Consider the following 27,361-nt stretch of genomic DNA (forward strand, 5'->3'; position numbering starts at 1 on the left):
GGAGCCCTGCGCGCACCCAGCTCCGCGGCGCGCGGCGGAAGGGCGGCGCGCGGGGGCTGCTGGGAGCTGTAGTCCTTTACCACCCCCCCCCCCACCACCCCCCCCCAATTAAAAAGCAAGGAACCGCCCCGGCTGCTTCCCCCACCCACCCGGGGCTTCGCAGCCCCCCCCAAAATACCCGGGGTCCTGCCCCAAAAAGGGCTTCGCAGCCCCCCCCCCCCCCCGTTTTCTCCCCACTTGGTTGCAGGCCCCTGCATGCTCACCCGGGGGTGGGGAGCGGGCGCAGCCGCCCCTGCAGCAGGACTCCCCCTTGGAAAGCTGCAGCCAGGGGGATTCTGAAGCCAAGAACCAGGCGCAGACCTAAATAACGCCCCCAATGCAGACCCCTCCAGCCAAAGTTTGGCTTTTTGGGGCTCCAATTGCCCCAAAACCACCGTCAGAAAATGAACAACACCTGCAAGAGGGGCTTGCGCCACCACCACGCTCAGCTGCAGCCAAAAAAAAAAGCACTCTTTCTCCCCTCTGTACCCATCCTTGCACAAGGGAGTTCACAGGAAGGGAGGTAAAGCCAGTGTTTTCTTCGGATGTGCCTCAGGTAGAGCCTGTGCTTCCTCCCCAAGCCAAAGCATGCCTAGCTTTTAAATAAAACAAGGCAAAAACCTGCTTGTGTTAAAAAAAAAAAAAACAACCAAAAAGAAAAAGCATACTGGGAGAGGAGGAGGGGGATCACAAAGCTCTTTTTATTCAAGCTGTTGCTGGGAACCCCTTGGCTTTAAACGGGGAGATGAGATTAGAAAGCACAGGGATGCGACAGATAGAAATACCAGTATCGCGGGACCGACACCACGTCCCTGCTGTCCAACGCCAGCAGTGGGGTCTTCTCCATCGCAGGACCTGCGCACACCCATCCTTGACCACAGCTCGCTCGAGACACAGAAAATAGGGGCAATTCAGTGACATGGGAAGAGCAGCCCAACACACGCGGATTTTAAGTGTTAAATATCTGACCTATGGAAGTCTGCGTCACATAAGCTCTCAGGAACGAAGACGTTAGCTCCGGGAAAAGAAATAAGTACTTCTGTAAACGAGAATTAAGAGCGCAACATCAGCTTGGCTTCTCGAGACACCCACAAGGCTCCCTTACTGCAGGATAGATAAATGTCTGGAAAAAAACAGGGTCGTTTTTGGGGTACGCCTTTCCAGAGCTGTACACAACTGTTTTTACACCACCCCAATCTTCATTTGCTGCCCACTGGCAGCATCCTGGCTACCACACCACGCCTCAGCAGCGGCATCATGACATTTCTAGAAACATCTAAACAACAACAAAAGAATCTATTGAAACAGCAGAACAGAAAGCCCTTCCATTCTCTCCACCCCGCTAAGACTGCAAACAACTGCTTCAAGCAACAGCCTACCACAAACATCACAAGTTTGAGAAATCTGGAGCTAAAAAAAACCCCACTTGTACTAGAGCAAACAAAGATTTGGCCCTGTTCTAATAAATCTCACCTACTTTAGGACTTGGAATAAAAATAAGCATCCCAGCAGGGCAGTGGCGAGACCCCTCTTTCCTAGTGGCACTGCCACCGGTATTTTGCCACGCGCCTGCACCCCGTGACCTCCGGGCCCTCACTTTTCCCAGGGGAGGCCCAGGGGATTTCAAAGCAGGGTGAGATTTTCCAACATTCCCCTTTCCCAGCCACTTCCATTGTTTTCTTGCTAATCGCCACAGGGCTTACTGCTTGCAGGTCTCTTCCCACACACGCATTTGCTTTAAAGACATGGGATTGAGGTCATTACAGAAATTCTGCCTCTGTTCATCTCTGCTGCGGGGCCACTTTCAAATCATCCCACAGCAGAGCCTCGGAGGTGACCCCAGCTGCTCAGACGCTCAAAACCGCAAAGCCAGAGAGGTTTGGGATTCTATGACTGAGGCAGAGACATCAGTTCAATATCGTTAATAAAGTAACAGCTCTTATTTGTTCTTTACAGTATTTATTGTACATGCAAGCCCATGGAAAAAACCGCCAAACTCCCTGCTGGAACCTCCTCTTGCTAAATCAGGTATAAATTACTTTCAGGTAAAGCACGTTTGCGTGTTACACTTCCAGTCAGGGAACAGCATTACGCAGCAGTCGCCTTCTCTTTGTAAGTTGCCATCATCTTCTTGATCTCAGCAATTGCTTTGCCAGGGTTCAAACCCTAAAATGGAAAAGTTTCAGTTAGCTCCTCTGGAAACGAGCATGTTAGAGCATCATCCTCCCCCCCTTGCCCTGATCTAAGTCACAGTAAACTCACAGATAATGCTGCTACTCGTAAAAATAGCTGGCAGAGGTGGTGTTCAGCACCCCTTTTTTCCTAAAAGCGGGAGTCCAGCCTAATATCATGCTTCCCTTCAAATGCTGGCAGGGTACAGGATACTGAGGGACGGCTCTGAACAGCCTGCTCCAGGCAGGTTGGGCATTACGGTACGCAGGGCCCCTCGGTTAAGGCGTGCTGATGCAGGTTTGCTGCACTCCAGCCTCAATATACAAGGGAAGAGCAAGCCAGCCCGGAGTAGAGACGCAGGTGCTCCAGCTCGGAGCTCACCTCCTCTACCTGGAGGCTGAACCAGCAGCGCTTCCCACCGCTTGAAGAAAAACGCTCATTTGACTTTGGAGGACTGGTTTTAATCAGCAACGCCGAGGATCAAAGAGGAGAATGAGTGGCTGAGCGATAGGAACTTTTAATAAAAGCTCAAGCAGGACTGAATTCAACGCTTTTACGGGTGTTACGAAATGACTTCTGGAGGCAGGAAACCGCCTTGTAAAAGCTCGACAGTGACGGTACAAGAGATGTGGTTTTTCTCCTTGTCTGAAATTAAAAAAGCTATGTATTGGAGGAGACTAGGGAAGTGAGCAAGCACACTAACTCACAGGATGAAAACGCTCCTCACACAAAAGCCAGCTAAGCTTTCCAAAGAAAGTGTGTCTGCAATACAGACACGTCACGTTGCAAAGGCCCTTAATCCTGCAGCACTGCTACCAAACCAAGCATGCCTAATCTCAAAATGAGAGGGGGGGATCGCAACTGCCCTGCTGTATCGTCCCGATTACAGCAGGAAGCACTGCGGGACAGAGAACGAACAGGAAACGACCCGGGTGCGCAGCTCACCGTGCAGTCTTTCAGGGCTGATGGAGACGGCAGCCAGGATTAGAGCGTGTGAGTGGAAACGCGTTACTAGCCATAAACGCGTCTCAAACTTGAGAGACCAAGCCTCAGCGTGCTATCTCCCTGCACTACGTACGCTCCTGCGTACAGCCAGATCTTCAAGTTGAACCTTCACCTTTAGCTGAACTACGGTTGGCACCAGATCACGAGCTAGCTCCCTACACAAAGGGGGAATTCTCTGTAGTGAGTGAATCACTTTAGAAAAATAAACACACAAAAATCGGCGTGCAGCGTTCCTGACCAACAACTGTCAACCCAGATCTCCAGGATCTCGTTTTCTCCGCATCTGTGATCCACTCAAACATTTGCCTTCATATTATTTCACAGCTCAAGAAGAATTACTCCACCACCAGGTGCAAGCAAAGGCTGGCTAGAAAACAGCAGAGCTGGCAGGAAAGCAAAACTTGATAATCCACCCAACAACAGGCACAAGGTCATCGCAAGATGAGGAACAGGCATGCTCCGATTTGGCGTGCTCAGTTCTCGAAAGTACCACCAGAGAACAGACCGCCTGGGAAATGCCCCGACAGCATGTCAGCATAAACCACATCCCCCCGAAAGGCGCCGAAAACTTGCCGTAGCCTTCCTCATTACACGAATCGCACGGCGCATCAGGGATAGGGGCTACCACTGGAGTTTAAGGTTGCACTGTGCGGGGGTTAAACGTATTACTCACAAGGCTCACACCGCTGATCGAACTACGCAAGGGCAAACTTCCCCGTACCGTTTCTGGCAGCGTCCCTCACACGATCAGCGCCCTACCGTCATACTCCTGAATCTTGGAAACAGACAGGTTCTCAAAGCCACAGCCTTGCTCACGAGGAAGAGATATTCCTGCCAAGTGTAATCAAACTTTGCCACGTCCTCTTGTACAGTCACTATCACGAGCAAGACTGTTGGTAACTCACTGTCTCAAAAGGCTAAACAAGCCAAGGCAAGCTTGAGGAAAACAAAAACCTAAGCCACCGTTTTCCTATCGGTTCACAACAAAGTGCTTGGAAACGAGCCCGTAACCCCAGAAGGGACACACGCAGGATGCACACGTACCTTAGGGCAGGTCTTTGTGCAATTCATGATAGTGTGACAACGGTAGAGAGAAAATGGGTCTTGAAGCTGTGCCAGGCGTTCCTCTGTGTAGTCATCTCTGGAGTCAATCATCCAGCGATAGGCCTGAAAGTCAGTGGCATTTGACACACACCAAATGCTTCTTCAAGGTGGTGTAACCAGTGTGAGATTTTAAAAGCAACACCCAACTCAGGAATTTTGGTCCAGGATCTGGACTACATAATACTATCCCACCTGCGCTCGCAAGTATTTGTACTGCTCTTAGATGGGGAGTCCCACAGCAGTCCCACGTGACAAACGGGATCTGTCCTTACCTGCATCAGTACCGCAGGACCCAAGTACTTGTCCCCGTTCCACCAGTAACTGGGACAGCTGGTGCTGCAGCAGGCACACAGGATGCACTCGTAGAGTCCGTCCTGCACGGGGGTGGGAGACCACAGTCAAGCCACTCCAGAAACCCATGATGAAGCCTTTTTTTTAAAGAGGGGATTTACACGAGCACGTGCTTCCCTCACCACCTTCCCCTCTAGTGACTTGCCGCGACAGAGTGGCTCCGAAAACCTTCAGCTGAAGCAGCGCTGTCAGAAGAAAGCAATTCCTACATGCACGTCCTCTGAAACAAGACGCATGCAATCCTCCCAACTTGACCACTATAATAAACTAGTTTTTTGTGTCAAAAGGGGGGGGGGGGGGGGGGGGAAAGCATTAAAACTGAAGAAAAATGTGGAAAAATCGCTTGATATTCCTACATTCTTTCCTTGCAGCCTGTTCCAATAAGTGGCTGAGGAAAGGAACGGATACACAACCGATTAACAATTCAAGGCCGTGCTACAGAAGTGAAAAGAGAGCAAAGCCTGTCCAACAGCCTAGGGGAGAAGTAAAGAGCTCACAGTTTAACATGTGCTTTGAGGGGATCCCCAAGCACTTACAGAATAGGAGTGGTACAAGTCTTTAGCCATTTCACCATTTTTATAGAGATGAAGGCCTTTTTATTTCAGGCACTGAAGAAAGTTAAACCTACACGGAAGCGACACCGGGCAGAAGACAGTTAAACTCGGAGAAGCAGAGGTCTCCCAAGTCTCTTAGCTCAATCAGCCCCCCCAGGCTAAAAGACAGAGTCCAGTCTGGCTTAAATTATGTATTTGAAAGTTACTTTTTGGGACAAAGGTCTCATTAAATTTAGTTTAGAAAGATACCCAATGCCAAAGACTCCTGGGAGCTTGTAGCAAGTCTACTGCGCTAGAGAGGCTGCTCTAACACACTTTTGGAAAGACCTGCCAAAGCTACTTACCTTCTTGCTCTAAATTTGTCTTATTTCTAATTGTAGCATTTCAAATGGCTGACGATTTAAAGAAAAAGGTGGGCGTTTTGCAGCTGACTTTGTATCCAAGTTTCTCCTGCACACAGGCCATTCTCAAAGCAAGATAAACTTCAGCAACGACGTAACAAGCAAGTTTACTAATTGCGAGAAAGATTCAGGCAGCTCTTGTAGCCGCTTCTAGGTTTGCCTGTTTCTACTTGAATGAGAAAGTAATTTCAAGGATGCCGCTTTATGAAAACCATGTGAAGGGAAAGTCCCTTTAGTCCTTACATATGGATTATGAAGTGGTGCAGGAGAACTAACCGTTGCCCTTGGATAGAGATTCTTTCAGACTGTAAAATCCTGTCGTTGCTAAGACATCACAGCGCCAGGCACATGGTGCCGCCGACATCTCAGGCACATGACCAACCTATTCGTCGGATGTGAACTTCACAGCAAACACACATAATGGAAAACTGCAGAGAATTAGGCTGCAGCTCACACGTTTTCACTGAATCCCCTTTAAACAGCCATCCTCTTTGCTGTTCATATTCACCCCTCTTTTACCACTTGCCAAAATCCAGGCTGCCTGCCCGCTTTGCCCCTACTCAGTGACAGCACCACAGCAACAATCAGAGCGGAGCATTGACAGGCCAAGCTTTGAACCGTGAAGTCAGTGATGGGTCCACCAAGACAGGTCAGAGGCAAAAGAGAAACTGCTGATTTAATGATACTGCGGCAGCCAAGGAAATCCAGACAAGAACTTACCCGCACTATAAACTTTTTAAAAAGCTGTTATCTCCCAGCTGTTCAAGTGGTTCCTCAGACACCCTTCAGCTTTATGCAGAAACTTTGAACCAACACTATGTTCCCAGAAAATCCCCTCAAAATAACACAGTGCTCAAGACAGACATCCAAAGACTTGCAGTAACACATCATGCTCGTGTCTCCACATCCAAAAGGGTTTAGCTTTTGCCATTAGTTTTTAGGGCTGTAAAACCCAGCAAGCAGCAACAAGAGAGCGTTGCTCAGCGTGCTGCAGCTAGACAAGACGGACAACGCTGAGCCTGACAGCCTACATGCCAGCACAAACTGCAGTGCCTTATCTCCACTGGAATTTTACAAGTCTGTAGCCTTCACAATGTTTTTACAAACACAGATGGTTTCGCAGTGCAGACAGTGGAAATGAGATTAGAGTCCCCATCGCAACCACAAATGCATTTCATTAGCAAACATTACCCCTAGCAATGCAGGCATGCCATGACACTGCATTTCAGGGAGCAGACTCCACCCACGTCAGGTTTTGCTCCAGACAGCTTTGTCATGAAAGGAACTAGAAGCTACTGCATGTTAACATTTAACCCTGGTCTTATCTGGAAGGGATTTCAACAGTAGAAAAGAAGCAGTAACCAGTTTCTGACGGTCTTCTATGGACTGCAGGTACTGCTCCTTGCCCTGTTTCGACTCATCCTTCTTCTTCAGGTAAGGCTCGATGGATTTGTACTGTGCATAGAAGTTACTCATGTCCTAGGAGTCAAAACGCAAAATGGTCGCATTTATTATGCTGAACTGATGCATGAGAGATTAAACATCTGCTACCACTCCAACAGAAGAAAGCATTTTGTACCTCAACCTGCCACATTCCTTCAAACGAGGACAGATTTAGTCACTGCTGTGAAGCTCAGACCCACCCAAGCCAGAAAACACCAGCAGGAGTAACACGTGAATCGTGAGACCTCATCTTGCCGGCACCTCCCACTGTGAACCCCACGCTGCCTGGAACGGTGTTACCCTTGGTCGCAAGCTGACAGAGGCAGATACTCACTGGAACAAGGTCCTTCACCACATACATGTGGGGGAGAGGGTAGATTTTAGTGATCTTGTTGAGATCGGGGTCAATTCTTTTGATACAGGCCAGCGTGTTTCCACCAGCAATGTTCATAGCACAAGAGCCGCAGATGCCTGAGTGGGGAAAAAAAAGAATAAAGTATTAGATATTTACCCTCTTATCCTACTTGAGGAAAATCCTCTTGGCCCCAAATATGCCCCTGGACTGTCTTCAAAAAAAACTCTGTACGTGACAAGGAAAACACCAGAAGTTGCCATTGGGCCAAACACGTTGCTATTTAAATAAAGAACAAACGCAGGAGTCGCTTTCATTAAAGCCTAAACACATTCTGAGTGAACTTCCTTCCACAGCAGAAAACGAGTGGCTTGGACACTTCATCTCTTTTGCATCATTCATTAGTTTTACACGCTACTTAGGGTGGGGAAAACATTCAGCTTTGTTCCCAAGTTTGAAGCACAAGCTCGTATTGATGCGAAGCAGCTAACGCTAAGATTATAACATGGGAACCAGGCACATCCCCCATCAGCCCTACAGTTACGGTCAAAAGCAACCCTGAAGGTCAGGAACATAAAACAAGTCCCTAAGACAGAAGCTTCTTTCTGTGCCTTCTGCAGCAGGCTCGAGTGGTGCCATAAACTGCATTCATTAACTCCCAAAGGTGAGAGGACAGACACTCACCAGAACAAACAGCATATAAATAGCTTAACAAATGGATTAAATGACACTACTAATGATCTCCCAGCAATAAAAGGATCAGATGTAGCCCAGGAAAGGCCAAGGTTTGCAAGAAAAACCACCACAGAACTGTCACAGATACTGCTCAGGTCAGGAGCTCGGGTATCCAATTCAGACCGACGCCTAAAACATCATATTAGAAAGAAGACAAATGTTGAAAGGGCAAAACTGTAATTTCAGAGTATTTGACACACATCAATTGATATGAGTCAGAGAAATGCCACCGCTCCTCTCGCTGGCGAGCTAGTCCGCCTCAGCGCCTGATGCATTGGCAAGCCTTCCCCTCGCTGGCAGATAAAGGCTGGCACTTGAACAAGGTTATTCCTCCCACTCAAGAAATGGTTACAAGCGTTTTCCAGTCAACTGGAGAGGGAACCAGGACTGCAGACGGGGGCCCACAAGGATGCAACAGGGACGCGTGATTGGATTTTTTTCCTGCATGGTAGAAAAGGGGCAAGATTGAACCAGTCCAGCTTGAAAATCTGTCTTCGGGTTCTCAAAGAAAAGTATTCCGGGCAACTAATTCCAGCTGCTTGGGAACAGCGTTGGCTATCTAAATATCAGGCACTGAGAACAACGCCACCATATGAAATTCCTCTGCCTGCTACGCAGATTCTACAGGATACGGCTGCGTTAAAGCGTGCTTTTCATTTAGATCCAAGTCAAAACATCTTTAGGCATCAGTCGCACCTGAATTTCTCATACTTGCAAACCCACCTAATTAAATCAACAGTCATTCCATAAAGGCATTCTCCCTTCCCGCATTTCCACAACTATCATTTTAAGCGCAGCATCCCAACATTACCCACGAATTAGCATTTTTTACAGGGAAAGTCACCTAGACAGGTAAGTTTGAATGCAGTTAAACAGACGTGCCGATTTGTACCTGTACGAGAACCAGCCAGTGGCTCTGCAATGTAAAGCCACCAGATGGCCTTTTCCTCAATCAATCATTTAGCTTAGTCAAAGGGCCAAAAAAAAAAAGATTCCTGAAGCTATTCCTAGAAGTCAAAAGTACTCTTCCAGTTACACCCTCTCTTATTTCCACAGCAGCACTAGATAAAGCAGCCCCTACAATTCATTCCCGTTCGCCACATCTGCCCCCTCAATTTTGCTGTTGAAATCTCTCTTCCTAGATTTCCCTACACAGTCCATCACTGGAGGGCAGCAAGATGAGTAAGATTAGGACAGAAACAGGAACGACTGGGGCTGTTTAAGCGCGTTGCTCGTAGCTCAGTGTTGTGCGATTACGCCCTGTGAAAATGAGCTTTGACTTTACTACTTGATTCATTGCCGTATTTCATAGGCAGCAGCTGGAAGAGGAGAGCGGTACGCTGCCATCTACCCTGAAGTTTTCTAGTAGTTACACATAACACTGTCAGCAACAGTCTTCAGGGGCAATCTTCGGTTTAGCAGGCTGGAAAACCCTTCTTACCTTCCCTACACGATCTGCGGAAGGTCAGGGTAGAGTCCAACTCATTTTTAATCTTGATCAGAGCATCGAGCACCATAGGCCCACATCTGTAACAGAAAACAGTCGGTGAACCTGTGTAATTCCCCCCCAGCCTCAGTGCTTGATCTCTGGCACCCCAACTAAGCAGCACCTAAAAGGACTTTGATCAACTACACTTAGAAATACACCTTTTTTTTTGCCAATTCCAGGCAACAAGATAGAGATATCTCTATCAGCAGCACAACCCATTCGCCTCAGCACACCCCAGGGTCGGGGTGGGAGAGAAGCCCTTTCTTTTGCTGATACTCTGAAGATTTGGCTCAGCTGGAGCGGGTTCAGACAGCACAACTGAAAACCAAGTGCCTCGCTACCGGTTCTCTCCTTTTGGGTTAGGTTTTAACAAGTCTGTCTGTCCTCATTAGTCACAAGAGGCAGTGCTGCACACAAAAACAGTCTCGGACAACTTGTGTAACTTTATATATGGCAGACAAGCAACACCCGGAAAGTATTAACTGGTGCAAGTCACACAAAAATTTGAGTTTTCCATCATGTGCTTCTTAAGTCAGGAGCTGCGTGGCTTTGTATCCGAAGCTTTCAGAAAGGGCTCGAGGTGAATTCCTCTGGCAAGACCACAGCAGCAACTGGAGCTCAGGGAAATCAAGGCCCACGTGCCCACGTGAAGCTTTCTGCACCACAGGGAAGACCGCACCCCTCCAAAGAATCACGGAGAAGTAAGAGCTTTCTTGGCAATAGCTACACCAAAGCATGCAGATGGTTACTAGAGGTTTAATAAGACCTAAAACTCAGAAAAAAACTAAGTGTTAAGAAAACTATGAGAAGAGTCAATAAAGATTCCGCCTTATCCCACCAGGTCTGGGACTGTGAACTACACGTAAAACAGTTTCCTTTTGGAACATGCCCCAAAATTTACCACGTAAATAAAGCTTATTAAAGCCACAAACACATTCAAGTCTTCAACACAACTCAGGGACACAGGTAAAACCTCACAGAAGTCACAAAAGGAAGTGACCATTTTACTGCTGACAGCTATCAAGACTGGCATTCAGAGTACAGTTTTATTTGCCACACTTAGCACCGACAGGTGAGGGAGGGGAAAATAGTCCCATGTGATCACAGTAAGATTTGCTTTATCAGGAAGTAACATTGATCTTACCTGGGCTGAGGACAAGGTGCTCTGTAACACAGCTGAGGCACCACCTTCCCGGCCACTCCAACAAGGTTTTAACAGTCCCTGAAGCTTAATGAGGCTGCTGACACCTCCAGCTGTCAGCTCAAGCGATCCTCAACCCACCCTCCGTTATCACTTGTCAGATAACCTGCATGCACACACACAGCCCCAGCACACCTGCCTGGCAGCAATGCCTCTCCCTAATGGGGCATACTCACTTATTCAAATCCACTTCATATGTCTGCATGCGGGGCTTGTCCCCAGGCTTATCAGGATCCCATCTGTAGATGGCAAACTTCTTGATACGGGGCGCTGCCGCAGCTGCCGTCTGCGCTCCCCGACACATCTGTATTCCAACAACAGCAAAACAGCCTTTAGGTCCCTTGGGGTGGCTTTTAGCCAGGCAACAAAGTGACTTGAGGTCGTGCGCTTCGGGGTGAGAGCTGTAGGACCCATCACTGCTTTGCATTTGGGCACTTGTACAGTTTTTGGAAAATCCTCCCAAGGATTTGCCACAGCAGCGTACCCTGGTGCACGCAACCACCTCTACCCTGACACCCCCTCCTCCACGAGGCACAGGAGATAATCCTAAAACTAAGGGGCAACCCACAGGTGCTCCTGCGGTGCCTGCAGACACTCCTTCCCTCCGCAGCCCCAAAGACTCTCCCTGCCCCAAAACTGCCCTCAGAAGCTCCCAGCTATGTCTCTACCCAGCTCCAGGCCAACAATCCACCTCCTCCCAGTATCCCCCCAGGAGCTTCTTCCCCCTCCAGGCCACATGCCCCTACTCAACTCTCCCCAAATTACCCCACATCACTATTCCTCCTGTTCCCACATCTCTTCCCAACACTCTTTTGGATCTCCTGCACCCCGCAGCCTCCTGTCAACCTCTATCTCCCCCTAAACCCATCCCAGACCCCTTCCCGCTCCTTTTTGCCCCTAGAGCCTTCTCAGCATCCCCCTCACACCTCCTCTCACCCCTCCAAGCCCACCTCCTCTTCTCTTACCCACTCTGAACCCTCTTCCCATCCTGTACTGCACCCTGCACCCCCTCCTGCCCCCCAGGCCCCTCTGCACCCCCTCCAGCTCGCTCCCAGCCCTCCCTGCAACCCCTCCTGCCCCCCACCTCCCTCCCAGCCCTCCCTGCAACCCCTCCTGCCCCCACCTCCCTCCCAGCCCTCCCTGCAACCCCTCCTGCCCCCACCTCCCTCCCAGCCTTCCCTGCAACCCCTCCTGCCCCCCACCTCCCTCCCAGCCCTCCCTGCAACCCCTCCTGCCCCCACCTCCCTCCCAGCCTTCCCTGCAACCCCTCCTGCCCCCCACCTCCCTCCCAGCCCTCCCTGCAACCCCTCCTGCCCCCCACCTCCCTCCCAGCCTTCCCTGCAACCCCTCCTGCCCCCCACCTCCCTCCCAGCCCTCCCTGCAACCCCTCCTGCCCCCACCTCCCTCCCAGCCCTCCCTGCAACCCCTCCTGCCCCCACCTCCCTCCCAGCCTTCCCTGCAACCCCTCCTGCCCCCCACCTCCCTCCCAGCAACTCCATTTACCCCCCCAGCTCCCTCTGCAACCCCTCCTGCCCCCCACCTCCCTCCCAGCCCTCCCTGCAACCCCTCCTGCCCCCCACCTCCCTCCCAGCCCTCCCTGCAACCCCTCCTGCCCCCCACCTCCCTCCCAGCCCTCCCTGCAACTCCATCTACCCCCCCAGCTCCCTCTGCAACCCCTCCTGTCCCCCACCTCCCTCCCAGCCCTCCCTACAACCCCTCCTGCCCCCCACCTCCCTCCCAGCAACCCCTCCTGCCCCCCACCTCCCTCCCAGCCCTCCCTGCAACCCCTCCTGCCCCCCACCTCCCTCCCAGCCCTCCCTGCAACCCCTCCTGCCCCCACCTCCCTCCCAGCCTTCCCTGCAACTCCATCTACCCCCCCAGCTCCCTCTGCAACCCCTCCTGTCCCCCAGCTCCCTCCCAGCCCTCCCTGCAACCCCTCCCGCCCCCCAGCTCCCTCCCGTGTTGCCCACCCCAAATCTCACACAGCCCCTCCTGCCCACCAGCCCCCCCCCCATCTCAGCCCTCCTCACCCCCCAACTCCCTTCACACCCCCTCCAGCCCCCCCCCCCCCCCATCTCCCCCCCGAAGCCCTCAGCCCCTCGCACCACGCCTCCCCCGAGGGCCCCCCCGCCCGGAGCAGGGCGGCTCCAGACCCCTCACCGGCCGCGGGCCGGCCCGCAAGAGCCGCGCAGCGACGCCGCCTCTCAAGGAGACTCCCACCACGGCCGCCGCCATCTTGGCGTTGCGCAGTTCCGACCCCGCTGCCCCCCGGAAGCGGAAGAAGCCGCCGGCGCGGCCGTAGGGCGCAGCTTTAAGGGGAAGGAAGGAGGGGCGGGACGCTGCGGGCAGCGCCATCTTGGGAGTGGCGGCGGCCGCAGGGGAGGCGCCATGTTGAGTGTGGCGCGCCCTGTGGCACAAGGCGGGACCAGGACGCCTGGATCCTCCCCCTTTTTGGGGAGGGGGGAGACCAGTGCGGCCCCCCGTTAATTTCCAGCCGAATTCTTTCTGCAGGGGAGGTGCCCAGGCCCTCCCCGCTTGCCCCAACACTGGTCAGGGCAAAATGGTGGGTGCCGAGGGCCGAAATGGCGTCCGCCCCTGCCTCACCCTCCCTGAGGGCTTCCTTCCCTTTCTCTCATGATTATCGCCCGTTATTATTTAATTTCCCGCCTCTTTCCTCACAGCAAATTTATTTATTAACTGAATCGCAAGCAACACACGCTGAAAAAGCTGCCGGGGTCGAGGGTGGAGGAGGAAGGAGGCCCCGCTATGGCGTTACGTGCCACCATTTGAAGGCGAAGGGCCGCCGCTGGACGTTGGTGCCGCAGCGGACCTCCCCGAGCCTGCCGTGGTAGGAGGCCACATCCTCGAGGAAGCGGCAGCGTAGGCCCAGCGGCTCCAGGAGGGAGCGGGTCCGCCGCTCCAGGCAGCATTCACCCCCCACCACGGGGCCGAAGGGTTTGGGGATGCCCAGGTCCCTGGCCAGGACGATCATGGTGACCTGCGGGGTGACACAAGGGGAGCCCGGTAGCATCAGGACCGGCTTCTCGGACTGATAAAGCCAAAGGAAAGCCGCCGGCCACCCTCCTTCGTCAGCCTCACCCCAAAATGGGGCATCGACGTGACTTTTTGCAGCTGCCCTCCCCCAGGCCTCCAAATCCATCATCATTTTCCCCCTTTTTATCATTAAAATGCACCCCACGCCTTGCAATTTCACTGCTTTGAAAGGTTTTTCACCTCAAAACAACATAGTTTAACCCAACCGCAACCAACACAAAGCCACAAAGTTGTGGTAGACCCGGGCTTATCTGAGCCTGGCTGGAGATATTCTCTTTTTCTGGGCAGCTGTAAACATTGTGCTTTTTTGGGACAACTTTGGGGACTCATCCTGGCTGAATAAGCTGTTTTTTGGAGAGGACCCGAGGACCGGGGAGCCCCCTCACCATGTTGGGGAAGTATGGCACGGCTTTGCCCTGCTTGTCGAGCTTGAAGAGGGCCGGCAGGTCGACGATGTCCTCCTCCGTCAACCCCAGCTCCTTCTTGAGGATGTCCCTGTTCCAGTCGATGCAGCACTGGACGGGATGGAGAAAAGCAGGTCGAGGCGGGGGACAGAGGTGGGCACGGTCCCCAAAACCATCTCACGCAGGAGGATAGCCAAAACGCAACACCTCCCCTTCAGGGTTTGCACTACCCTGGGGTGGTGATTGCAAGAAATATGGGTTATTACCGGAAATATCGGTTATTACCTGGACATACTGGTTCTGCCGCACCAGGATGTCGTTGGAAAGGACCTTGTTAATGGTGACCCGTTTCGTGTCTGTCCCCGAGTACCCTGCAAATGCAAACCCCTGTCAAAATGAAGCGGCACTGGTAGGAGCCTGGCTTAAAACAGGGCACAGAGATGGGGAAAAAACCCCCAACCAAATCCCGATTCCCTGAGCTTGGGGTTAAGACTGCTGGGAGTCCCAGTTCTTAGTTTATTGGGAAACTGGGTGGGAGGAAAACCTCTGCCCCTTGGAACGAGCGTTGGAAAGGTCCTATCATCCACCCTCCTGCCCACAGGAGTCGTTACCTCCTGAATTTCTCCATTCAGCTCCATAAAACCAGAGCTACTGCTTCCACCCCTTGATTTGGGACGGCCGGGTCCTGGGCAGGCGGCAGTGACCCAGAGGGACCCGCGGAGGTATGGAGATCTTCCCCCACCCCCAATTAAAGGGTGCCCAAACTGGCAGCCAAAACATCATTGCTGCAGGGAGGGAAGGGCAAGCGAGAAAAAATGGTGCTAATTTAGGGTGACGCGAGAGTCCCCCGGTTGTTCCCACTCCATGCTGGAGCTCTGCTGGCATTTACAGAGATGCTCCATCCCACCAAGCAAGCATCCCCTCCATGCAGAGGGCTTTATCCCTCCCGTCCCACTCACTTTCCCAAAATAGGGCTTGAGGAGGCTGGGTATGGTGGGCAGGCATCCCGCTTGCCAGCCGTGAAGGGCAACCGGGTGGGAAAAGGTCCCCACGTCCCCCCGATACCCGCACGTCGGTCAGGCGCTGCCGCCCTCGAGCCGGCTGCTCTGTGGGGTGGCTCCGGCTGTCTCAGCCGACATCAAAGCTCGGCCGAAGCTGCCCGCTGTCCCCTTGCCTTTGAACATGGTGGCTTCGCCCTGGCCCTCCTTCTGCTTCTCCCGAAAGAGCTTGTAGCACGCCGCGGGGCTGGCCATCAACATCCGAAATCGCTGGGGCAAGACAAAGAGGGAGAGCGGTCACCAAAAGTGGCTTATCTGAAGCTTTGGGGGACCTCAGGGGCTTATTTTTGCAAGGAACCTGAGCTTAAACTCTTAAAATTAGGCGTCTTTGCTGTTGTTTAGTGCCTTTTTTAATGCAGTGCTGAGGGGATATGTCCGAATGAGGTGCGGTGATTTACGCTGTTGGCAAATACCCACCAAACCGCCCCCGAGGGGTTAAACCGCTGCTGGGACAGGGAGGAAAACTGCAGCCTGGCTGCAGCTGGGTCCAATCCTGCCCACCCCAGGTGGGGTATATAAACCCCCGGGGGGGTGTTTGCTGGAGGTTTGGGTGAGCTGAGGTGGTGAGTGGGGAATGCTGCTGCTGTCTAGGTTGGGGTTTTTTTTGTTTGTTTCTGGGCTGGCATTGCAATACAGGGGGGAGGATGGAGCAAGCGAATAATCGTGCTCTCGCTTCCTCAGAAGCAGCCAGAGATCACTATTAAGCTAATCTCATGGGAATTGTGAATTTGTCGGGTCTGAGCCCCGTGTGTGTCCTGGCTTGCTTCCCACCAGCAGAAATGGTCTCCTTGCTCCCCAGTGGAGTGCGGGAGGCTGCTTGCTGCGGTCTTGACGGCATCTCTTACGGGGGCTTAGCACAGCCCCGGGGAGGGCAAAAGCACTGTGGGGAGGGGGTGTGTGCATAAATACTCCTTTTCTGAACCATCCAGGTCAAGGCATGATGTCCCCGGGGGGAAAAGTCTTGTGTCAGAAGCAGTGAAAACCATGACAGAGGAACAAGCTAGCTTCTGAAAACATCTGGGAGATGCTGAGCAGCTGTGAGCCCTGGCCAGCCCATGTGAATATTGAGGTTTAAATTTCTTGGACTACCTCTGCAGGCATCTTTTTTTTTTTTCTTCTATCTGTGTTGATTATTAGCTAAGAAAGTCCCTTTTTGTGTTCAGAGCCCTCATTTTGGGGACAGGGATGAGAACCCAAGCAAATAACTGGCTGGGACTGTCAAGGAATGGAGCTTTGGGGTTTTCCCTAGAGGTGCCGTAATGGGATTAGCTGCTCAGAAGAGAAACCATGGAGCAGCGTGGGGTTTTGGGGTACCTTTGCATCAGAGGTGGGCACAAAAGTGACAAACTCATCGACGTGGCCCACGGACAGCCAGTCGGAGTAGAGCTCCACGGGAGCCTGCACTTGCTGGGCGTAGAGGAAATCCCGCACCACTCTGGTCATTCTCCTCCCTGCGGATCTGAGGGCAGAATACCCCCGAGAGAGGCAATAAGGGCAATAAATATTTATGCAGCAATAGGTACATACACATAAATTACTGTCAAGGTGGAGGAAAGAAAGGAGGGTGCAAATGTGAAGGCAGAAATTGGGTGCACCCACTCCATGGAGTACCAGACTTGCAGCTGGCCAGGGAATGGCTAATTAAGGCCCTTAATGTGATTTTTTGCATGATATTTAGGGGTGATCTTGGTTCCTTTGCTCCCCAACATGTGGGTTTCCCATCTCTTACGTGGGGAAGCTGCTGCCGATGAGGATCCTCCCCAGGGGATACTCCTTCCCTGCCACGGTCACAGGTGGACTGACCTCCAGGTTGCCGAAGGAGTCGAGACTGGTGATGGCTTCGAAGAGGGGCTCTCTGGTCACGTAGCCAAAGTCGGGGCCCTGGGGAAAGAGAAATCGCTGTGGGCTTTGCCCTGAGTCCCCCCCTGCCTTCGTGCCTTTGCTTTTATCCCTCCTGCTGGGCTCAGACCTGCTCCAGTGGGTAAAAATATCACGAGTGAAGCCTGTCCATGGATGGGGAGAGGCTAAAGGAAAGGCACGAAGATAAAGGTCTCTGGGTCATCTGGGGTCAGTAATAAATGGCAAGTGCCAGGGGCAGAGCTGGGGCATTGAGCCGGGGAGAGATCTCCTCTGCTATCCTGCAGCCAATGTTTAAGTGTCCGCATTAAGCTAATTAGGTGCTGGGGGAGCCCCAAAGCTGAGTTTCTGGATGGCTGTTGTTGAGTGAGATGAACTTCAGCCCCTGAGGGTAAATCCACCCCAGGCGTAAGAGCCACCCGAAGGGCTGTACTTCACTTAAATCCTATTTAAGCCCCGATTTTCAGGACTTAATATATCTGGGATTTAAGGCGTTGTGCATGCAGGGGTAATTGGTTGTGATGTGCCAGGGTCAAATGCCCGAGGGAGAGATTACAATGTTAAAAACGGGGCAAAAATGAGAGTGGTGGGACAAAAATCCTTCCTTGAACCTGTCCTTGCTCTTTAGGTCAAGTCAAGCTCATGACGGCCCCCGGGACAAGATCAGGTATGTGTTGGGTTTGCAATAAATCCCAATCACTTATTAGTGTTGGGTTTCCTTAGGGGTAAACTAAATATACAGGTCGGTAAATATGAGCAGGGAGACCTTGAGGGTGCATGATTATGATCTAGAAGTTGCTTTTTTTTTTTTTAATTGAGGGTGTTTGGAGAAGCAGGGAGCTGCTGCTGCCTTTCCCTAAGGCGCCCCGTGCATTTTTGGGGTGCATATCTGGAGGATGACTGGGGGTCAGATCCTTTCCCGGGGTGCTGCGGGAGGGACTGACACCTGCTCTCGGCTTATTTCAGTTTAATAAACCACGGAGTTGGTATGGCTTCATGGATCTTTCATTGCTTTGAGAAGCAACAGAGAAGGGCTTCATTTTTCCCATGTGAGCATTGCGTAATTGCAAAGAGGTTTCTTTTCCTGTTTAGCCTTTCTGGAAAGGAACTTCTATTATCAGTCATCCTGCATGAACAATGATACCACCAGACTCTGAGGAAGTTCTAGGTTAAACTCATCCTACCTCAATGGGATAAGAAAATGACAGTGACATCCCTCAGCCAACACACACAAGGCGCTGGTTCATCCCAGGTTTGCGGGTCGCATCCAAGTCCTATCAGTTCCAGATTGATTTTGAGGGGCTAATTCCCTCTCGTGTCCTTTTTCCCTGGCCCAGGGTCCCAGCGGCTTAGGGCTTGGCCAGGGCGAGAGGAGGACCTGTGTGTGTTGCGTTTGGCTAAATATTCCTAGCTGGAAAATGAGATTGGAAAGATAGGAGTGGGGATTAGGGGAGGCTCCAAAGCAGAAATTGGAGTATAGTGTGTTAGCAGCTCCAAAGGCTGAAATTGCTTCTCTAAATATGAAGCAAAGCAATTCCTAAAGAGGGCAGATAGGAGCGGTTACCCGGTTTATTTGCGAAGGAGCGGATCAGTGCGCTATTCCCATCCTGCCTGATGAATCTGGGACTGCATGTCTTCATTTCAGGCATGAGAAATGATGTATTTCAACGCTTTTGAAAGCGCTTACCCTTTCCCAAAGTGACGTGCATCAAAAAAAAAGTGAGCTGTCTTCCCATTACTGTCAGAGAAGACCAGGGCTGAGGCTGCTGCCAGGGCCTGGCTGGGTGTATGGGCAGAGATTTGGTGGCTACTTGAGGATGTCCTGCCCTTTCTGCATGGCGATATCTCAAAGGGATCGGTCAGTCCATCTTTTTCCCATGCTTGTCTTCGCTGGCTTCTCCCAAAATGCCCTGGCCAGGGTCACTGCTCTCCCAGGCAGCTTTCTTTGCATGCCCTGCCTGTGGCTGGCCCTTTGCCTTGGCAGAGAAGCCCCACAGGGATGTTTTTGGCAGCTGGCTGCATCTTGCTCTCTTCTGAGCCAGTAAATTGACCCCTCTCACACTTTCCTTTCCTCTCCTGCTTGGGAGCTGCTGCGTATTCACAGGCGCAGAGGAGGAAAGGAAAAACCAGCCCATTGCTCAGACATTCAGCGTGAAGAAATCCATTCCTGTCCCAGAGCTTGGCAGGAGTCCTTCGTTCCCAGAGGCATGAGGTCCTCCTTGCCCCTCTCATCCATAATAGGGATAAAAGGGTTTCCAGATGGCTGGGATGTGGATTAGGCTCTGATCCTTGGTTTGAGGGGGGGGTGAGGCTGTTGGTGCCCTCCCAGCTGGTAATATCTCCATGGAGTTGCATGTGGAGGTGTTAAACTCTCATTTTTAAGGCAATTCATCATAGGGCCTCCAAGGAGCCAAGTGCAAGCAGGGTTTTAGGAGTGGTGAAATATGCTAAGCGTAAAAACCTGCAAGCTGCTCCTCAGGCAATGCAAGCGACCGTCCTGCTCTTACCAGCAGCTTCTTGATGGGGAATTGCTCCAGCCCTCCATCTCGAGGGGAGTCCAGCACCACCGGGAAGCTTTTGTGGGGAGCGTGGGTGTAGCCAAACTCAATCTCATCCTAAAGAAGGGAGGAAAACCCGCATGAGGCACATCAGCGGGGAGGGGAAGCTTTGCCCCCTCTCCAGTGCCCACCTACCTGCATCCAGCGGTCCCCACGGTTGATGTAGCCGAAGCAAACCTTCAGCTCACAGCCGGCCTTGTTCACCAGGTGTCTTATCTCCTTGATGAAGAGGTAGTTGTCCTTCATGCTGGGAAAGCGGATAGCAGGAGGGAAGGGGATGAAGGGCAGATGGAGGATGGATATTCCCCGCAGGCAGCTGCCTTTCCCTCTGCCCATCACCTCCCCAGCCTGTCTTGGTGACCTCCAGGGAGACTGTGGGGCTGATGTTGATTTGGCTGGGAAGGCATCATCCCTTGGCCTTTACCTGCAGACGAAGACGTTCACCGGTGCCAAAGTGTTGGGGGTCATGATCCATGGTGCTACCCTGAACACTACTGTGTCGGTGAAGATTGGTGTATGGGGGATACCCTGGGGGAGGCAAGCAGAAATTGTGGACTTCCCATACCCTGTTTACCACTATTCCCCCCAAATACCCTTCCCTTGAGGTCATTTTTGGGGTAAATTAATGGGGACCGCTCTCCATTCAATCCCCATCCCCTTCTCCGTGCCCCTCAGGCTGTTGCACCCCTTCCCTGGAGCCCCCAGACCTCAGCCAGGGTCTCCAGGAGGCTGACATGAATGGAGACCAGCCCGGGGAAGGTGTCGTCGGGAAAGCGGAGCCCCTCGACGAAGAAGTCAAGCTCGGCAGCCCCACCGGTGTATTGCACGGTGTGGTACAGCTTCCTCCGGCCCAGCACGTGGACGTAGCGCTGCCCAAAGAAGGGGTCTGCAAGAAGAGAAAGGGGAAGGTGGGTAATTTCCAAAATTTCAGTGGTGGTTTCCAACCTATTTTGCTTGTATGCAAGGAGGTACCACAGGCCCTCTGTGCTGGAGCTTCTCTGCCTCTGTGGGTGGATACAACTTCATCTGACAGAAGTACCTTAAGACAGGAGCTAAGGGGCTTGCAATTTTGCAGTTATGCACAAGAAGGGTGGGGAAAAAATGTCTCAGCCTTTCCTTGGATGGGGCAGTCATTGAGAAGATGTTTTCATGGGGCTTCTGCCCTTGCAGCCCCCTCTGACCTGCCATGGGATGACAATGCCACCAACCCTCCTGCTGACAGACTGCTTCTGCATGGAGGGACAAGACCAAGCTACTTAATGGCATGTTTCTGGCCTGGATGAGGACTTTTGGTCCCAGGGAATAAATCACTGTGCCCACAACAAGGAACAAGGAGGGGAAAATGTGTTGTAGAGCATGTTGTCATCATGGATAAAGCATCTGGGTGTCAGGACATGTGGGTTTCTTTTTTGCTACTCCTTTGCTGGATGACCTTGGATAAATGGCTTTATGGCCCTGTGCCTCTGCTTGTTAATCGCTAAAGTTTTCCAATTGATTGAGAAGAGAGAATATTCAACACTGGAAAAATTTGGAGAAGGGATGCTGAGGGCATGATTTGCTTCAGAAGTGCCGTTTGAAGAGCATGGACAGGACGAGGTCAGACGGAAAGAAAAGAGCTTGCAGGGATCTGAAAAGCGCCACGAATGAGGAGGAAGGGGCAGAGGAGGAGGTGAGGAAGGACTTACTCTGCACATGAAAGACCCCAACTTTGTCGGCGTTGGAGACAGGAATATAGAGAACGATTTCGTACCCCCGGGGCAGGCGCTGTGGCCCTTCGGTCCTCAAGACCATCTGAGACATGTCCAGCAAATCTGGGGTGCAACCAAAAAAAAAAAAATTGGGTGATGGGTGGTCGCACCATGCAGCTCTGGCCAGCTTGCATGCTCCCTCCTGGGCTTTCCATCTCCCATGCCAAGAAATCTGCTCTTCCCTTGCTACCAGCCTTTGCAAGCTGGAAAAACAACCTGTGGTCCTGCTAATAAAGCTTGTGGCTTTTGCTTTGAAACAAATGCCCTTTTTTTTTTCCTCCCACAGCCCTGGCACAGCCGGTCCCTGGCCTCAAAGTGGATGGGCACTGGCTCTGCGTGGTTTTAGTTTTCCAGGAACAGGCTGGTGTATCCCTGGCTGCTGGCCACATGCCTCGCCCTGAGCTCCTTTCACCCATGCGAGGCATCCCTGGGCCAAGCTCTGCTGTCAGTGGCACCTCTGCTATTTTTCTGGCTGTGCTTCATGCCCCTGCTTGACCGCAATTAGTTTGCGTGGCAATGAAAAAAAAAAAAATCCCCATGTGGGAAGCTTACTCAGCAGCTTGGTGGAGAGCAGCTCATGGGCAGCCGGCTCCCAAGCCAAATTTCATCTCCAAAAAGGTTAAAGAGGGGGAATAACAGAGCATTTTTTGCTTTATATGATTTTTTTTTTTTGAAGCTGTGTTACCTTCTTTGCTGAATGCCCTTTCATCATTGCAGTCCGATGCTGGAGTGAAGGGGCTCTCCTTGTCGCAGCTGACGAGCAGGATGGCCCCGTGTCCCTCAGGACCCCAGGTCCAGCTTGCCTAAAACACCCCGCTGGGGCTTAGCGAGCTCAAGCTCTTGCAAGCCCATGGACTTTCTGTGCAGTGGAAGAGGCTGAATTACCTTGTTGGGGTTGTTCTTCTCCACCACGCCGTCCCGATCCGCGTCGACGTCCAGAGAGATCCCTGGATGGGCAGACCCCACCATCATCCCAGGGTTGGGTGGGTGCAAAAGGCCCCCAGACCCAGCAAACCTGGGTCCATCTCTGCCCCCACATCAAAACATTCCACTCCAAGGGACTGAAGGGTTGAAGAGGGATTGCTGTGTTGCGGAAGCCTTCATACTCACCGATGCCAGTGAGGAAGACCCCGGCTTGGTTGATGGGCTGCCCTCCCTCTGCGTAAAAGCTGACGGTTACCTGCAAACCCCCAAATCCCTGGTTGGGGAAGGATGCTCTCCCTCCGTGGAGGTCCCACACTCCAGCACCCCACTTCTCACCTTGTTATCGTTGACCTCAGTGCTGGCCCGGCTCATGCTGAACCTCAGGACCGTCCCCTCGTCCAGTGGCCACCGTGTCCCGCTGCTGGGGGCTGACCCGACCTCTGCTCGGCCCCGGCACGCCACCTCCACGCTCACCCCCTCTGTGTGCTTCACACCAAAGGAGACCGCCCCGGCTGGGGCCGCCCTGCCAAAAACACGCCGTACTTTGAGAGGTTTGCACTGAGAACACTGGTTCTCCCTGCAATTAATTTCACTGCCCAAAACACAGCCGAGACTGGGCACGCTGGCGTCTCCATGCTCACCGCTGGCACCTTTCTGCCCTTTCCTCCCTGCCTGGGAATGCTTGAAGTGTCTTTTTTCTTTTTAGGGCAGAACGTGCTACTTTAGCAAAATGAGTCTATTTTGTAGCCATTGGTGCAGATTACGATCTATAATAATCACAGCCAAAGCACTCAGTGCTGCTGGAACTGAACTTGGGTTTGCAATTCAATGGAGAAATCCGTGTTTATTTTCCAGCTGAGACAAACCTGGTATTTAACAGCTCATCGTAATGGTGTGGCAACCCAGCTGAGAGACCTTACCATGGGAAACTCTAATTTTCAGGGTGATTTTATTCAACCCTGAAGCAGCTGGTGTTGCACTGCTCCCAGGTTGATGTGCCGTTGCTTTTCTCCAGCTGCTCTGTGCATCCCCTTCCCCTCTCCTGGCTCCTTGTCCCTAATTTCCCTGTCTTTCCAGGGTTATTATTTTTGGGATGCTTACGGCTCCCGAGGTGCAGGCTCTGTTTGAGCATGCGTGCTCCCGATACCTGAGAGCTTGTGCTGTGTTACAGTTACAGCATCATTTATTGGGTTTCTGGGTGCTGGCAGCCCTGCCAAACCCTCACCGGGGGGGGGAGAGGAAATCTGAGTGCTTGTTTGCTGCTGCCGCCTGGGTGTTTCTTAAATTGTTAAATTACATTTAATTATGCATGGAAAAACTGGTTTGGTTTCCTTGTTTCTGGGTTTTGGGAATCCCACCGGGAGGAGATTTGACCCGGAGAGATGCCAGATGAGTTGTAACTGCGCTCCTTGGCTTGAATATCGAGGGTGAGATTTGCAAAAGCAGCAAAGACCAGAATTAACCATGAAATGAGCTTTTAAACTTTTTCCTTTGGGGGGTATCTTGCAGTGCAGCATTAGGTTGGCTTTAGGGGTGCAGGGCTGGTGTTGTGGGGACTTGCATGCCTTCCCAGGACGCTGCTTGGTCACTAGATCTTGTTTTCCTTCCCTCTCCCAGCTGCATCCCCTCCTTTGCAGTCCATCCCCGCGGCTCCTGCTCATCCCTCCGCTCCCCAGCAGCTTTCCAAGATGACACTGGATCTGTGACCGCAAATGGATCAGACCCATCGCTGTCGCAGACCCCGGGTAAATACCATATCGTGTAAACGCGGATGCTTGAAGCTTTCCTGGGACTCGTGCAGATTTGCAAAGCCCAGGGAGGATTTTGCCCACAAATTGCATTAAATCACAGCATGAGGGCTGTGGGTTTTGGGGGGGCAGAAGGAAAAATGAGGAGGGGGGATTTGCAGAAGGAGGAACAGGGGGGTAAAGGCGAGGAGAAAGGTGGAAGTGCAGAAACGGAGGGAGGAAGGGGAGTGTTGGGGGCATCGCACTCACCCATAGACGTCCGCGGAGATGTGGGTGCCCAGCACGCACAGGGCCTCGATGCGGTTCCCATGCTGCAGCCGGAGCGTGCGTTCCCCCAGCATCTCCCTGCGCAGCAGTCCGGATGCCCCGACGATGGGCACGCGCACCCTTCCCCACCCGCTGCGGGTGGCACTGAGCCCCCAGGCAGCACCCAACTGCTTCTCCTTCCTCCCCGGCACACCTCCCTCCTCCTCCTCGACTTGCCCTGGAGCAAATCAATCAGCTTTTGGAGCTTGCAAAGTTTGGGATGACAAATTTGCAGCCCCCACCCCAGTCCGAAGGGAGGGGGCGGTTGGATTGGACCCTCTAAAGCCCTGTGAAAATGATCTCCGAGGGGAGGGAAGGGATGGAGAGGGAGGACGGCTGGCCTGAAGCCCAGCCGGCTCCCAGCCCTATGCAAGGAGCTCCCTCAGCTGTCCCCAACTCCCTGTCCCTCCAGCATCTCCCTGACCCCAAATGGGGACGAGCAGCCCAATGGGGAGGTGATTTTGCAGCGCTTTGGGTTTCGGCTGGCATTTGCATCCATGGGGTATCCGCTCTTTTTTGCTCTCTAGGGAAAAGCTCTGGCTGCTCTTGGGAGGCAGAAATACAATTTCCCAGCCCTTAGGCTAGAGCAGGACACTCCTTTCTTTTTTTCCCCTGCTTATTTTCAGAGGGAAGCTGGGGAGCAAGTTGCCAACGAGGGGAAATCGGAGGTGGTTTTGCATGGTGAACCTACCACTTGCCGCACCGCACCGGAGCATGTCAGGAGCAATTGCTGCCCACACAAGCGTCTGCATTATTTATTAATATCAAGCTAAATATTCATTTTAAAACCCAAACTTCTGCTCCAGATTTTGGAAGCCACAAGCAATTAGTGAGGAGCAGAAACATTCAGGTTGATGTTCCCTATTTATATCCCTTTCGGGCTATTCTTTTTAAGTGCTCTCTTCCCTCTGTGGCTGGGGCGCAGGAAATAAGTGCAAATCTGGTTTCCCATCTGAAGCAGAACCTGGCCATGACCTCAGCAAATGTGAACAAGAACTTTGCGTTGCTGAGGAAACACTTGGGAGCAGACAAAAAAAAAAGGCAGTTTTGCTGCATTTCTGCACAGGCAAAAATGAGATTTGTGGCAACGGAGAGATTTTATTAAAGGCTGTAGATGTTCTCCCCGAGCAATATAAGAAACTTTGCTCCCAGACTGTGCCTTTCATAGAGCATCGTGGTCAGGGTGGCACCGCTGCTGTGCAAAACATGCTGGGGGCTCGGGTTAAATGACCCCCAGTTTAGACACCCCGACCCAGGAGCTGGCCTGCTGGCAGCTGGAAAATGTTCCTTCTGAGAAGCATCATGATTTAGCTATTTAACCCCTGCCTATTTAAACCACCCATAGTAAGAAACACTGGTGAAAGAAGGACCAGGAAGAGAAATAATTGAAAAAGAGAAAAAGATAAAAGAAGCCAAAACTGCATCATGTTTGTGCAGGCGGGCTCTGTTCTCCAGCACTGTGCAAGACCTATTTTCCCCTCTTTTTTTACTCCAAAGCAGAGCCAGCAGCATCACATGGGCCGGGTGGCCTCACCTCCCTGCGCTCTCCTGAGACCTGTGGGCTGGGGAAATGGGGGTGTAAACCCAGCAGTTTGGAAGAAAACTAGCAAAAAGCAGCTGCTTTTTTTTCCATTTTCACTTCCCAATTCCTGCACCCGAGAACTTAGTATTTCAGTTGTCAGTAAGGAAAACGTGCTATTTAAAGCCTCCTTTTCTTCAAAAAAACCAAACAAACCCAACCCCAAATCCCTCCTATCTTACAGAAAGACCCCAAGGTCACCACATCACCTGTGATTTTTAAAATCGGCCGGAGCATTTCTAGCTGGTCACGGGGTTTGTTTTATACATCTGTATGTAAATATAAATGTATTTATATCCCCTATGGTCCAGCTGGCGTGCTGGTGTGGGTAAAAGCCCCCAGCACTTGCCAGACAGAAGGAAACCTGTGGACCCTTAAGGGCAAGTGTTACCTGCTAGCAAATATGGGATTGAAACCTTGGTGGCTCTGGGGATTTTTGGGTGGTCCTGGGGTTTTTTGGGTGGCCCTGGCTGCCCAAGGGGCTGGCGGAGCCCGTTTCCCCGCCACTGCACAGGTCCCTGTCTTTGAGGGATTGGCATGGAAGGAGGATGGGGTCTTTGCAAGCTTCCTGGGGGTTTTTGGAAACCAGGTTTGGTCTTTGCAAGTCTTTGGGGATCTTTAAGCCTTCTGGGGTGTCTCAAAACTTCTTGGAGTCTTTGCAAGCCTTCTGGGGTCTTTGCAAGCTTCCTGGAGACTCTGCAAACCTTTGAGGTTCTTTGCAAGCCATGCAGGGTCTTTGTAAGCTTCCTGGGTTCTTTGCAAGCCTTAGGGGTCTTTCAAAGCTTCTTGGGGCCTTTGCAAGCCTCTGGAGGTCTTTGTGGAGCCGCTGCAGCTATGCTGGCTGTGGGGAAAATACGGAATCCTTCTTGCAGAGACTTTGGCAAAGCACCCACCCATCGCAATGTCTCATTTGGGGAGGAAGGAGAGGGGCAACTGTGCTGCGGCAAGGTGGCTGAGGCACCCTCTCCATATCTGCGTCTGGTGCTGGGGACAAGTGCGAGGACCTACCTGTCCTCATTGCGGTGAAAGCCTGGGCGACTCCCCCCATGAGTTGCTAAAGAAACCTCGCTTTATGCTGCAAGAACGGGATTTTTTCAGGAGGCAAAAGTGCTATTCGTGATGCAGGCTCTGCTCTGTGCTATCAGGTGGGAGATCAAGACATGGTGAACCATCACAGGATGTATATATAGATATACACACGCACACACGTAGATGTCTGGAGGCTTGTGGTTTCTCGGCTACAGTCAATCTGGTCAGAGGAGTTCTCAGGTTTTTTTTA

General features: G+C 52.1%; 2 protein-coding genes across 2 annotated transcripts; both read right to left on the bottom strand.

Annotated features, from left to right (window-relative positions):
* Positions 1-1,978: 1,978 nt before the first annotated feature.
* Positions 1,979-13,100, bottom strand: SDHB (succinate dehydrogenase complex iron sulfur subunit B). Its single transcript, XM_076355943.1, has 8 exons — positions 13,007-13,100; positions 11,023-11,150; positions 9,598-9,683; positions 7,404-7,540; positions 6,989-7,105; positions 4,593-4,694; positions 4,261-4,383; positions 1,979-2,205 (listed from the first exon to the last, which is right to left on the bottom strand). The coding sequence occupies exons 1-8, from the start codon at positions 13,079-13,081 to the stop codon at positions 2,128-2,130; spliced, it is 846 nt and encodes a 281-aa protein (XP_076212058.1). The 5' UTR covers positions 13,082-13,100; the 3' UTR covers positions 1,979-2,127.
* Positions 13,101-13,525: 425 nt separating this feature from the next.
* On the bottom strand, positions 13,526-27,100 carry LOC143169161 (protein-arginine deiminase type-2-like). The gene is made up of 17 exons (XM_076356432.1): positions 27,091-27,100; positions 24,447-24,681; positions 22,786-22,972; positions 22,636-22,705; positions 22,411-22,472; positions 22,211-22,328; positions 21,463-21,588; positions 20,485-20,663; positions 20,202-20,305; positions 19,913-20,024; positions 19,727-19,834; positions 17,092-17,243; positions 16,677-16,821; positions 15,479-15,572; positions 14,590-14,675; positions 14,287-14,415; positions 13,526-13,844 (listed from the first exon to the last, which is right to left on the bottom strand). The coding sequence occupies exons 1-17, from the start codon at positions 27,098-27,100 to the stop codon at positions 13,611-13,613; spliced, it is 2,151 nt and encodes a 716-aa protein (XP_076212547.1). The 3' UTR covers positions 13,526-13,610.
* Between the last annotated feature and the right edge of the window lie 261 nt (positions 27,101-27,361).

The sequence above is a fragment of the Aptenodytes patagonicus genome, chromosome 19, assembly GCF_965638725.1.
Source record: "Aptenodytes patagonicus chromosome 19, bAptPat1.pri.cur, whole genome shotgun sequence".
In the NCBI taxonomy this organism is placed as follows: Eukaryota; Metazoa; Chordata; class Aves; order Sphenisciformes; family Spheniscidae; genus Aptenodytes; species Aptenodytes patagonicus.

Excerpts from the sequence above, each read along its gene's own strand:
- SDHB (XM_076355943.1), bottom strand. The coding sequence starts at position 13,081 with ATGGCGGCGGCCGTGGTGGGAGTCTCCTTGAGAGGCGGCGTCGCTGCG. Across the intron at positions 7,541-9,597 it reads CCGCAGATCGTGTAGGGAAG|GCATCTGCGGCTCTTGTGCT; the intron begins GTAAGAAGGGTT and ends TTCCCCACTCAG. Across the intron at positions 4,384-4,592 it reads GTCCTGCGGTACTGATGCAG|GCCTATCGCTGGATGATTGA; the intron begins GTAAGGACAGAT and ends ACTGACTTTCAG.
- LOC143169161 (XM_076356432.1), bottom strand. Across the intron at positions 20,664-21,462 it reads TGGGGTCTTTCATGTGCAGA|ACCCCTTCTTTGGGCAGCGC; the intron begins GTAAGTCCTTCC and ends CTCTTCTTGCAG. Across the intron at positions 14,676-15,478 it reads CGAAGCCACCATGTTCAAAG|GGTACTCGGGGACAGACACG; the intron begins GCAAGGGGACAG and ends TTGCATTTGCAG.